Source organism: Lampetra fluviatilis, chromosome 45, assembly GCF_964198595.1.
Source record: "Lampetra fluviatilis chromosome 45, kcLamFluv1.1, whole genome shotgun sequence".
NCBI classification, from domain to species: domain Eukaryota; kingdom Metazoa; phylum Chordata; class Hyperoartia; order Petromyzontiformes; family Petromyzontidae; genus Lampetra; species Lampetra fluviatilis.
This window is the reverse complement of record NC_136319.1, coordinates 3,718,064-3,730,425: the sequence shown is the minus strand read 5'-3', so window position 1 is coordinate 3,730,425 and position 12,362 is coordinate 3,718,064. Positions and strand designations below refer to the sequence as shown.

Here is a 12,362-nt window from a genome sequence, read left to right as displayed (position 1 = left end):
TTTCGACATAGTTTAGTGGTACTTAGGTTGAAGGTGGAGGGGTTAATAGCCCCTTGTACCCATCCAGAGCCCCCATTGGCCGCTGTGGTGGCTACGAGCACCATGAGGTGAAAAGCAGATTGGAAATGGCCGTTCCCCCCATGGCATTACTCGCATCCACCACAGCGTTACTGTGCAGCACCACCGAGGAGGTAGGGGGTTGTATTTTCCAGACAACATTACCACCTCCACCACCTCCATCACTATCACCATCACAACCACCTCGATCACTAACTCCACCATCACCATCACTACCTCCACGACCACCATCACTACCTCCACCACCCGCACTACCACTACCATCACTACCACCACCTCCACCACCTCCTGCACCACCACCTCCATTACTACTTCCCCCACCATACCACCATCACTACCTCCATCATCTCTACCACTACCACCACCTCCACCACCTCCTGCACCACCACCTCCATGACTACCTCCCCCACCATACCACCACCATCACTACCGCCACCATCTCTACCACCACCTCCACGACCCCCCCCCCCCCTGTCCCACTCTGCTGTCACCACGCAGGAAGTGAACGTTGGCGACTTCCTGACGGCGGGCTCCCGCCAAGCTGCTCCATCGGCCCGCTCCTGGTCCAACCGCCTTGGTTGGGCAGTGTCGCTGAGCTGGGGCGACTCGGCACCCCGGGATGTCGCCTGGCTCCCCGGCCCCTCCTCCTCTGGCGGTGACCCTGAGGAGGTTTCCCGCCTGCTCCTCCGAGGCCTGGCCCCGGGCGAGGCATACGAGGCCTGCGTCAGGCCCTGGAGCCCCCCGGGTGGCGAGAACGAGGGGGCCGAGAGGGTGCGTGGAGGAGATTCTTCGTGTGTCGCCTTTCTGGCAGGAGAGGAGAAGGGGATCATTGGTGGCAGCAAGGGGATCAATAGCACGGGGATTGGTAGCAAGGAGATCAGTAGCACGGGGATTGGTAGCAAGGGAAATGGTACCAAGGGTATAAGACCGGGAGTTGGGGACGGAGCGAAGGAAGGAGAGAAGGAAGGAGGAAGGACTGGAATGGAGCGGGACGAGCGAGGAGAGAGGAGTCCGGAGGAAACGGCGGGAAATCGCTGGGAGGCAGATGGAAGTCGGGGGCAGGAGGAGGTGCCCGGTGGTGGCAGTGGTCGTGGTGGTAGCACTGTTGGTAGCGGTGGTGGTATCAGCACTCCTCCCAATAACAATAGTGACAACAACGAAGAAGAATTAAACGATGGGAAGCCAGCGACGACGGAGGGGAGGAGCCGGGGTGGAGGCGGCGGTGGCGACGACCAACGGAGGCCACCCAAAGGAGACCCCGGACGGCAGCAGCCGGAGGGCCCCAGTGGTGGTGACGATAACCTCCCTGAGGAGGGCCCTCGCGGCGGTGGTGGCGACGAGTCGGCGTGGGCCACGTTGGCCGCATGCGCCACCCTCCTGGTCGCCGCCGCCCTCCTGGCGGCCGCGGCTGTAGCCTGTGCTCGCCTCAACCGCCGCTCCTCCTCCTTCCTCTTCTTCTCCTCCTCTTCCTCCTCCTCGTCGTTGTCCTCCTCCTCCTCACGCCAAGGAGGAGGTGGTGGAGTAGGTGGAGGAGCTGGAGGAGCTGGAGGAGGAGGCCGTCCGTCGTCGTTCCGGCTGTGCTGGGAGCGCGGTGGCCCGTCGGCGTCCTGTGGCCGCGAGGAGGAGCTTACCAAGGAGTCGTACGTGCGCTTTGAGTCCCTGCGGCCTGCCAGACGGGAGCACAGGGACGTTCGGGGTGGGCGGCGGGGGGGGAGGAGGGATGGGAGGGAAGGCAGCGGAGGGGCGGGGGAGAGGAGCCGGCTGCTGAGCACCTGCACGAGCGTCACCTCGGGGCTCAGCGCGAGGAGTGACGGTTCCAACCTCGAATACCTGTGCTGAGATGTGGTTGGGGAAGGTGGGGGATGGGGGAGGAGGTGGGGGAGGGGAATGTAAGGAGGAAGAGGAGATGGAGGGAGGAGGGGTGCAGGAGGAGGGAATGGCGGCTCCAACCTCAAGTAGCTGTGCTGAGATGGTGGGGGGAGGGGAGCCACTTCTGGATAATTATTTTTTTATTTTACCAGGTAGTAATGCCCACACTCGGCTACATAGCTCTATGAGTGTGCACCCCAGGGCGCTGGGGGTGTATCGAGTCACACCCAAACTAAACTTAACTTTGTATTTTACCAGGCTATGTAGCTCTTGTTCAGAAGCGACTTAGCCATCATAAATGATAGCTCAACAAAGTGGCTTATCGTCATCATGGTGTGGAAATTCTAAACGCGTGATGTTGAATATAAATGTCGAAGGAAGTGTAATGCGAGCGTAAGCGGGGTTCGCGGATGGCCTATGGGCCAATCATACGGCCCGGGGTATTGGGGGGCGGAGCCAGTATGGGGGCGTATGTGAAGGTCCCCGATCACCTCGGGTCCAATCGGAAGCGAGGTGAGTGGGGGCGGAACCTAGGGGCGGAGCCAGCAGGGCGCGATGGAGGGGCGAGATCTGGAAGGTTCGATGGCACGTGGTGTGAGGGAGGAGACAGGGTCACGTGGTGAAGGGGATATAGGGGGGGAGCCCGGAAGGGCCCCGGGTCAGTTGTTGGAGTGTAGAAACGGGACCACGTTGGGTGGCCGGAGGGGATCCGCGCCATCAGCCACGTGGCTGCAGGAGCTTCAGCACACCGTCGGTCAGCGGTGTGCGGAGCGGGCGGGAGCGCGAAAGACTTACGGAAGAGCGCGTGCGGGGCGCGTCGCGAGGAGCAGCTGGTCCGGTGTCGGGACCAGCGGGGTGCGGGTGTTAACCCGAATAAAGAGTGACGGAGACCAAGCAGTGCGCGGCGAAGTCCTTTATTACAGAAGTACCGAAGGACCCGGAGAAAAATCCCTGTGACCATGGGGCGAACATGCAAACTTCAAATATATAGTAGGCATCAGGATGGGGATCGAACCCATGACATTCTGTACACCTGGCGATGTAGTTGCCTTGGCTGCCTCTCTCTGATGTCCGACGTTTTTCTCTACGTCGTGGGAGCTCTGTCAGAAAATTACATTTTCAGCCATTGCGATACCACCAGCCGACATGGCCATCGTGAACCCACCCACCGACACGGCCATTGTGAACCCCACCCAGTGACACGGCCATCGTGAACCCACCCACCAACACGGCCATCGTGAACCTCACTCAGTGACACGGCCATTGTGAACCCCACCCACCAACACGGCCATCGTGAACCCCACCCAGTGACATGGCCATCGTGAACCCCACCCACCGATACAACCATCGTGAACCCGCCCAACGACACAGCCATGGAAAAACCCACCCACCGACATGGCCATCGTCAACCCCACCCACCAACACGGCCATCGTAAAACCCACCCACCAATATGGCCATCGTGAACCCACCCACTGACACGGCCATTGTGGACCCACCCACCAAACACATCTTGCCTATACAACATCTGGGCAGTTCACTAGCATTTGTTCAAGCTAAATCATGAGTCTGCTGCTGATGAGACACTGAATGTTGAAACCGGCCCTTGCCTATAAACATCTGGGCAGTTCACCAACATTTGTTCAAGCAAAGGCTGACTCTGCTGCTGCTGCTGCTGCTGCTGCTGATGACGAGAGACTGAATGTTGAAACCCGGTCCACAGTGTTGTTGCTTGTGCTGAACCAATGTTGCTGCTTATGTAGCAGGTATTCAGCCTGTGTGTGGTCAATGAGTTGTCTAGAAACGTTCTCATATACAGTCGGACTCTCGATTATCCACGCTAATGACGGTGGCGGATGGCCGCGGACAATTCAAACGTCAGGGATAATCCAAGAATATAACCATTTTCCGCGGGTCTCTCTATGCCAAAAACCACTAAAATAGGTATGAATTATGTTTAAGTTAGGAAAATTTCGTTTGTTCATGAACAAAAGACGTATTTGTGGTAAAGAATGTATTGATTTTGTTTCACGGAACTGCCATCTGATTTCAAGTTAAAACAATAGCACTTCCGTTTCTCTGCCATCGCACAGTGTCGTAAATGAAAAATCAAACTAAATAAAGATGAAGGATAAATCACGAAAAATTAAGCACAACTGGCGATTTCGAGTGATACTCTTTTGATTTAGAACGAATACTAACGATCGACCAATCAATGAGGCGCATTCTCAGTGAAGAATCCTGCCCACTCAGTGGACAGCAGAGCCACGCCAATCAAAATCAATGAAACTTCGCCCACTGTTGTAAAGAAATTGCAACGACTGAATTGTGGTGGCGATCACGTGGATTTCTGATTAACCGGAGACACATTTGTTCGGTTTAAGCATGTGACTTGTAATAAACATTTCCAAGAACATTTTGATTTAAAGCTTTCGTGACTGCAGGGATTCATCTTCTTGGTTCTTTCGGTAAAGTCACGTAGAAGGGAAGTAATAAAATAATAAAAATAAAACATAATAAAACAATTCTCACGACGTTTCGGCTACAACGCAAGCAGCCGTCTTCAGGTGAAGAATGAGACACTGCCAAGCTAGGAGCTTATATATAAGCTGAGTTGGAGGTGGAAGAAGAAGAGAGCCTTAACAAAAGAATGTGCATATCAAGAGGAATTTAGCATATTCATGGGAAATGCGTAGGAGGTGGGCGGGGGGGTTTTCAAAGTCATATTATGCCCATGCATTATGCAGGATCAGCAGCACCAAAGGGGGGGGGGGTAGCATTAACAAAGGGAGGGCATGTTAAAAGTATGTAGAAGCAATGAAACATGTGAATGGGAAAACGGTGGCAGGAGATCCGCAGCGGTGCAAATAATGCATTCCCTGTGGAGAACACAAGATACACAGTTAATGCCAGTGAGTGGACTGCGGTCTGAAAGTCACCATAAACGTGAACAACAATCAGTTAAGATCCGAAGTGGTTTATTACGTCCTTCCAATGATTGCTGAGCCAGAATCCATCTTCTCGGTTGAAATTGTCTCTGTGTTTGTATATGTGGATCGCCTCATGAACGAATCTCTCATGGTAGCCAGATGGCTTGCAGAGAACCTCTGTCTGTGAACATAAAGCTGACCTGAAACACGGTAGGACAAACACCTCAGCCGTGGGAGATCACTGTTACAATTCAGTGGGTTCACATGACATTGACTTCTCCAAGACAGAGGTTCTCTGCAAGCCATCTGGCTACCATGAGAGATTCGTTCATGAGGCGATCCACATATACAAACAGAGACAATTTCAACCGAGAAGATGGATTCTGGCTCAGCAATCATTGGAAGGACGTAATAAACCACTTCGGATCTTAACTGATTGTTGTTCACGTTCATGGTGACTTTCAGACCGCAGTCCACTCACTGGCATTAACTGTGTATCTTGTGTTCTCCACAGGGAATGCATTATTTGCACCGCTGCGGATCTCCTGCCACCGTTTTCCCATTCACATGTTTCATTGCTTCTACATACTTTTAACATGCCATCCCTTTGTTAATGCTACCCCCCCCCCTTTGGTGCTGCTGATCCTGCATAATGCATGGGCATAATATGACTTTGAAAACCCCCCCGCCCACCTCCTACGCATTTCCCATGAATATGCTAAATTCCTCTTGATATGCACATTCTTTTGTTAAGGCTCTCTTCTTCTTCCACCTCCAACTCAGCTTATATATAAGCTCCTAGCTTGGCAGTGTCTCATTCTTCACCTGAAGACGGCTGCTTGCGTTGTAGCCGAAACGTCGTGAGAATTGTTTTATTATGTTTTATTTTTATTATTTTATTACTTCCCTTCTACGTGACTTTACCGAAAGAACCAAGAAGATTTCCAAGAACAACAATGTGTAACTGTTTTTATACTATTAATTATGGCTTAAGGGAAAATCCATTAATTATATACATGTCAAAATCTCAGGTGCATGGTTAATCCACAAATCGGAAAAACTGCACGCAGATAATCGAGTCTATTGTATTTGTCCCTGTCTGTGCGTGTATGAGAGATGCACACACACACCATCTGTTCCATCTTAGCTTGTTTATATTCCCCGTGAATTAAGAGGCCCCGTGTTTGAAAATGAATCCCACGTGCGTGTGCGCGCGTGTGCATATATGTGTGTGCATCTCTCTTATCTCTCTCGAGATTCTTAGCAGCCTGCGGCATGGATATGCACCTCCGATTAGTATGGTTGGCTATGTACGGTGCCAGAGGTTCAACATACATAGATACACTGTACAATACACTACAATACAGACTAGTATATACTACACTACACAATACAAAAATTACTAACACTACACTGTACAATACACACTACTGTACACTAAACTATACAATACACACTATTAAACACTACACTGTACAATACACACCACTATACACTGTACAATATACACTACTATACACTACACTATACAGTGAGGGAGAAAAGTATTTGTTGTTATTCTGTCTCTCACTGTTCAAATAAACCTACCATTAAAATTATAGACTGATACTTTCTTTGTCAGTGGGCAAACGTACAAAATCAGCAGGGGATCAAATACTTTTTTCCCTCACTGTAGAAAAGATCCGATTCGCACGGTTGGCTACTTACGGTACGAAAGAAGTTCAACGTACATGCACATACATATACCATGCAGGCAAAACTCACGATTCCAATAACGTTTCAACCCCCGTGTTTGTAACGCCCAGGGGCCATCCATAAATGACGTCACGCACCGAGGGGGGGAGGTCAGACATTTGTGACGATGTGTGACGAGGGGTGGAGGGTTTGAGAAATGTGACGTCACATCAAAATGCGCAACTTTAAATAAATACTAATTAAATAGAGTTGTTATAACAACACTAATTTTGATTAATTTTCATTATTAACTATTTGATTATTTAAATTTACTAAGTTCACCTTTTATTTATTCCATGAAGGAGCATTTTGCTTCTTCATGGGAGAATGGAGAAGCATACATTTAGTAAAATTTTTGAATGACTGTTATTAAACATTTTGATTCTAATGATTCTACCAGGGCTTTTCATTCATTTTGCTTCGTTCTACTACAAAGTTTCAAGTATTTTGTTATAGTTATAATTACTTTCAATATTTTATAATTATAAGAGAATTTCAAAATAATATTCTGAACATCTGCAGTTTTAGTTAGACGTTGAATATTTTAAGTGAATTTAATGCTAAATTTCAGCTTTCCAACGCCTTTTTAAATCCTTTCTATTAAGTTCGCTTGCTTGCTTAGGACCGTGCAAATCTTTCGGTCGTTTTTTAACCCACTTCCCGTGATCCAATCGAGCTGACATTTTGCGCACAAACTCGTTGTGCGTGACAATGCATTTTCGTGAAAAAAAATAAAAAAATGTTACAGTTTAGGGAATTTTTTTAAATATTTAATTACCAATTGTTTAATGCTGCCAGACAATCATCTGACCCATAGGTGGCAGCCATCTCAAGCCAGAGGACGAGAGGACTCTAGCCGCCCCGATGCCACGCATATAAAGGATTTATAGTGAAAAACTTAGTTTTTACGGGTTTACTTGTTAATACGTGTTTTCTCCTACAACATCAGAGTGCGGCGCCACATTAAATACGCACTACAATGACAATAGTTTAAAGTGATTTGAAGTATGTTTTATTTAAAAAATGGAAATGTGTGTTTTTTTGGGGGGGGGGGGGGGGCAGAGCTTTGTGACGTCATATTTGAGGGGGGGGTCTGACTTTTTTTGACGCCGTGTGACGAGGGGGGGGGAGGGTCAAAAATCGGCCAAAATGGACGGCCCCCTAGCAGCAAAAGTAGCGACATATGCTACGGGCCCCGCACTTTCAAGGGCCCCACGCTAAATGCTTTCAAGCTGATAATTGTTATTTTACCCTTCTATCTGGCAACAAAACTGACACCGTTTTACAAGGAGTCATGTTTGCATAGACATAATGCAAACAAAAAACATAACTCTGATAATGTGCACTGTCCTTGAAGTTGATTGGTCCACACCCGAGACAGCTTTCCTTAGAGCCTAGTCTCACATGGGTTGGACCAGATGGCGCCTTTTGGCGTAATCTGGTCTATGCAAACATGACTTCTTGTAAAAAGGTGTCAGTTTTATTGCCAGATAGAAGGGTAAAAAACCAATTATCATATTTTTACTGGCAAATGAGGTTCCCATGGTGCTTTCAAGCTATCAATCCCGCTTCAGCGATTCTGCACTTGCTCTATTACTATAGTACTATACCGCCTTCAACTTTTATGAAGGACTGGGTGTTTAAGGTTAGCGATTTGTCGTATTATATGGCTGTACAGAAAATGAAAAAATACAATTACTTTACTATGCAAGTAAAAAAGATGTGTTTTCATATTTATGTTTTATTAATTAATTTAGGGCCCCTTCATAACATTTGCTACAGGCCCCGCACTTAGCTCCATCTGGCACTTACCTGCCCACACGGAGACGTCGCGAGCATTGTGTGGACCTCCGGCGCCGTCGAGAAACGTGGCTCCCTATTGGCCGAAACGAGCGCACCTACGAATAAGCTCCCACGCCATTGGTGGAAGAGAGACGAGTGACGTCATAACGTACCTACCGACGCGCAAGGATCGCGCAGCAAATGGGAGACGAGGAGGGGGGCGTGACGAGGGACGAGAGGAGAGAAGCGATTGGATGGAGAGAAAAAGAGCGGGAAAGAAAGAGGGAGGAGAGGATTGGGGGAGGATCCGGGGGCTTTTGATGGTGGAAGCAGATGATCTCAGTAGCAAAAGTAGCTACTAATGCTACGGGCGCCACACTTTCAAGGGCCCCCACGCTAAATGCTTTCAAGCTATCAATTCCGATTCAGTGATTCTGCACTTGCTCTAGGGGCTGTCCATAAATGACGTCACGCGATTTTGGACGATTTTTGACCCACCCCCCCTTCGTCACACGGCGTCACAAAAAGTCAGACTCCCCCCCCCCCCCCTCAAATATGACGTCACAAAGCTCTGCCCCCCCCCCAATCATATTTCCATTTTGAAATTGAAACATGCTTTCAAATCGCTTTAAACTATTGTCATTGTAGTGCGTATTTAATGTGGCGCTGCACTCTGATGTTATAGGAGAAAACATTTATTAAAAAGTATATTTAATTATGTAGAACGTGTTGTCTATATTTATTCAAAGTTGTGCATTTTGATGTGACGTCACATTTCTCAACCACCCCCCCCCCCCTTGTCACACATCGTCACAAATGTCTGACCCCCCTCCCCCCTAGGTGCGTGATGTCATTTATGGACGGCCCCCTATTACTATAGTACTATACCACATTCGACTTTTACGAACGACTGGGTGTTTAAGGTTAGCGATTTATCGTATTATCTGGCTGTATAGCAAATGAAAATAGACAATTACTTTACTGTGCAAGTTAAAAATTTGTGTTTTAATATGTACGTGTTTTTGACGTTAATTTAGGGTCCCTTTATAAGATTGGCTACAGGCCCCGCGCTAGCTTAATCCGGCACTGGGTGGAAGTTAACACAAACGCACGCTGCAGACGATAATACAATCTGTTTAACACGTAGGCTTTCACGACCAATATTATTCAAAATAAAGGTTTTTGGGTTAGATCGCGTTATTTATAAATGTGTCGTAACCCTCCACCACCCGATACGGCCAATCAGTAAAAAATGTTTCGATTTAAAGCTTTCGTGACTGCAGGGATTCATCTTCTTGGTTCTTTCGGTAAAGTCACGTAGAAGGGAAATAATAAAATAATAAAAATAAAACATAATAAAATACAATTCTGTATTTCTGAGAATTGTATTTTATTTTTTATTTTTATTATTTTATTATTTCCCTTCTACGTGACTTTACCGAAAGAACCAAGAAGATGAAAGTAAAAAATGTGTCACGTTTACAAAGGACAAATCGTTCACTACTTTAGCCCACCGTTGTGTTGAAGAGTGAATCAACATCATTACATTTACTGTTTGGTCGTGTCGGGTGGTGGAGGGTTACGACACATTTATAAATAACGCAATCTAACCAAAACACCTTTATTATGAATAATACAATCTTCTCACACCTTTTCAACAACCAAGGTTTTGGATTCGTTAAATGATGGGACATATTTATTTCAGCGGGCATACTGGAAACCGCGGTCGGTCAAACAAACCGTGGTTGGCAATGGGATTTGTGTATTGTCGGGTTTGTGACTGCACTAAGGCCCAACAGGGGACCGCCAGTGGCCTCACTGGGGGCCCTTAGCACTGACAAGACGCAGGCTCCAGAAGGCAGGCCATGCGGGGTCTACGTGACCAGGCCATACCCGCAGCAGCCCTTAACTCTTTCAGGCTGGAGCGCACCTTGTGTCCAGATCCATCGAGGATGTGTAAGCTCCTCACACATCGTGATCCACTTCAATAGGTGGTTAGTGATAGTAGTGTCAGTCGTAGCAGGAGGAGGCTTTCGCGACCAATATTATGTGGCGGTGTAGAGAGACTGGCACCCAGCATCAGAGGCTACTCTGCCAATACTGGTGAATAGATGGGTGGTTGAGTAGGTGGGTGGTTGAGTAGGTGGGTGGGTGAGTAGGTGGGTGAGTGGGCGATTGAGTGTTTGGGTGAGTGGGTGATTACAACCAGCAGCCTCTCCGTGACTGTGTTTTGTCTCTCTCTCAAATTTTGCAATCTTTGGAAGAACATAATCAACCAGGTAGGGTGTTGACTGTTATGGTAGCCGACTCTCTGTGTTGTATTGCATTACATTTCTAAGTTTACTAGGTTTGTTTTCTCTTTCATTTGTACCTGATGATGATTGCTTGTGTTGCAATCGAAACGTCGTATGCTATTATTTAATTTATTTTCTTTCTACGTGACTTTACCGAAAGAACCAAAGAGCAATTCCTGCAATCACGAAAGCTTCAAATCAAGTTTGAAACGTATAAGTCTGAAAAAAAATGTTTTACCCTTTCTGGCAATAAAACAGGTGTTAAAATGTTAAAACACCAACATAGATACCAAAGATAATGCGGATATATTATCAGAGCATGTTTAGTTTTCATGTTCACCACAAGTACCGTGGGTGGTTAATGCAGTCACTTGATTCCTTGAAATAGGTAAAGTAATCTAGTTCGTGTTTGAACATTTTAACACCTGTTTTATTGCCAGAAAGATGAAAATACGTTTTCATACTAAATGTAGAAACGTTACATAGAGCTAGCTACTAAAATTTTTAAAATAAAAACACAGGTGCGGAGAGAAAATAGAAACAGGTGATGAAGGGATAATGAGTGAGAGGGTGGTGTAGAGTAGACACGTGAAGGGATAATTAGTGAGAGGATGGCGTAGCTAGATAACACAGGTGGTTATGAATTAAGGACCGAGAGGGAGATATAATAAAAGGGAAGCGTCGCGGGCAGGAGGCACACTTACCCGGGACGAAGACCAAGAGTTGTATAGCGCCGCTGAAGCTGTTCCCCGTTACGAGTTGTGAAAACCCCATGTAACTCTCGATTTAAAGCTTTCGTAACTGCAGGGATTCATCTTCTTGGTTCTTTCGGTAAAGTCACGTAGAAGGGAAATAATAAAATAAAAACATAATAAAATACAATTCTCACGACATTTTGGCCACAACGCAAGCAGTCGTCCTGCTGCTTGCGTTATGTTTTATTTTTATTTCCCTTCTACGTGACTTTACCGAAAGAACCAAGAAGACCCATGTAACTCGTCGGAGCTCCTTTATACTGTGATACTGGTGTAGGGGCCTGTATGGGCTACGCGTAGCGACACATACGAACTGTGTACACTCACCTGTAGAGGATGACACAGTCCAGCAGGGGCAGTCACATATCCCTAGCCCCGGAGCAGGAGGGGCCTGTGGGGTGTCCTGGGATCCCCCGGGGCCCCTCCCTCAGGACCCCACCCCTTAGTTGGGAGGTGTGTATATAAGCGGGACCTCTCTACAGGCTCGGGGCCAGTTGAAGACAGAATCAGGAAGACTGGACAGATAGGACCCTGGGACCCCCAGCCCCACTGCCCTTGTCAGGGCCGGGACTCTGTGTGGCTCTGTGGTGAGACCCTGGGAACCCCCGGCCCGATATCCTTGTAAGGGCCGGGTCTGAGTGGGCCAGTGGTTGGAACCCGCACCCCTGGCTAGATCGGGTTCGATTAGCCTCCCCTAGGCACCCATAGCCGGATGACCTAGAGTAGCAGTCCCGTATAGGGCACGTTAGCCCCAAGGCAGTACCTTCCTAGGCAAGAGTTATAGTAGGGCCGTTGCCCTGAGGGTGCCGGGTTGTACTGCCGAACATTGTGTTGAATAAAGTGTTGCCTCCAAGACTCGTATCCGACGTCTCAAGAATCCACAACACTACACTGGCGAAAGGTATCCCATGATACGTACACG

At 47.9% G+C, this 12,362-nt stretch overlaps 1 protein-coding gene across 1 annotated transcript in view; it reads left to right on the top strand.

Annotated features, from left to right (window-relative positions):
• LOC144947430 (uncharacterized) overlaps positions 1 to 11,886 on the top strand; it is a gene marked incomplete at its 5' end in the record, with an annotated part of 32,863 nt that extends 20,977 nt beyond the window's left edge. Inside the window, 4 exons of the mRNA XM_078876677.1 lie at positions 577 to 1,146; positions 1,348 to 1,488; positions 1,699 to 1,767; positions 11,872 to 11,886. Of these exons, the coding sequence (XP_078732803.1) occupies positions 577 to 1,146; positions 1,348 to 1,488; positions 1,699 to 1,767; positions 11,872 to 11,886 (795 nt within the window). The remainder of the gene's footprint in view (positions 1 to 576; positions 1,147 to 1,347; positions 1,489 to 1,698; positions 1,768 to 11,871) is intronic.
• Positions 11,887 to 12,362: the final 476 nt, after the last annotated feature.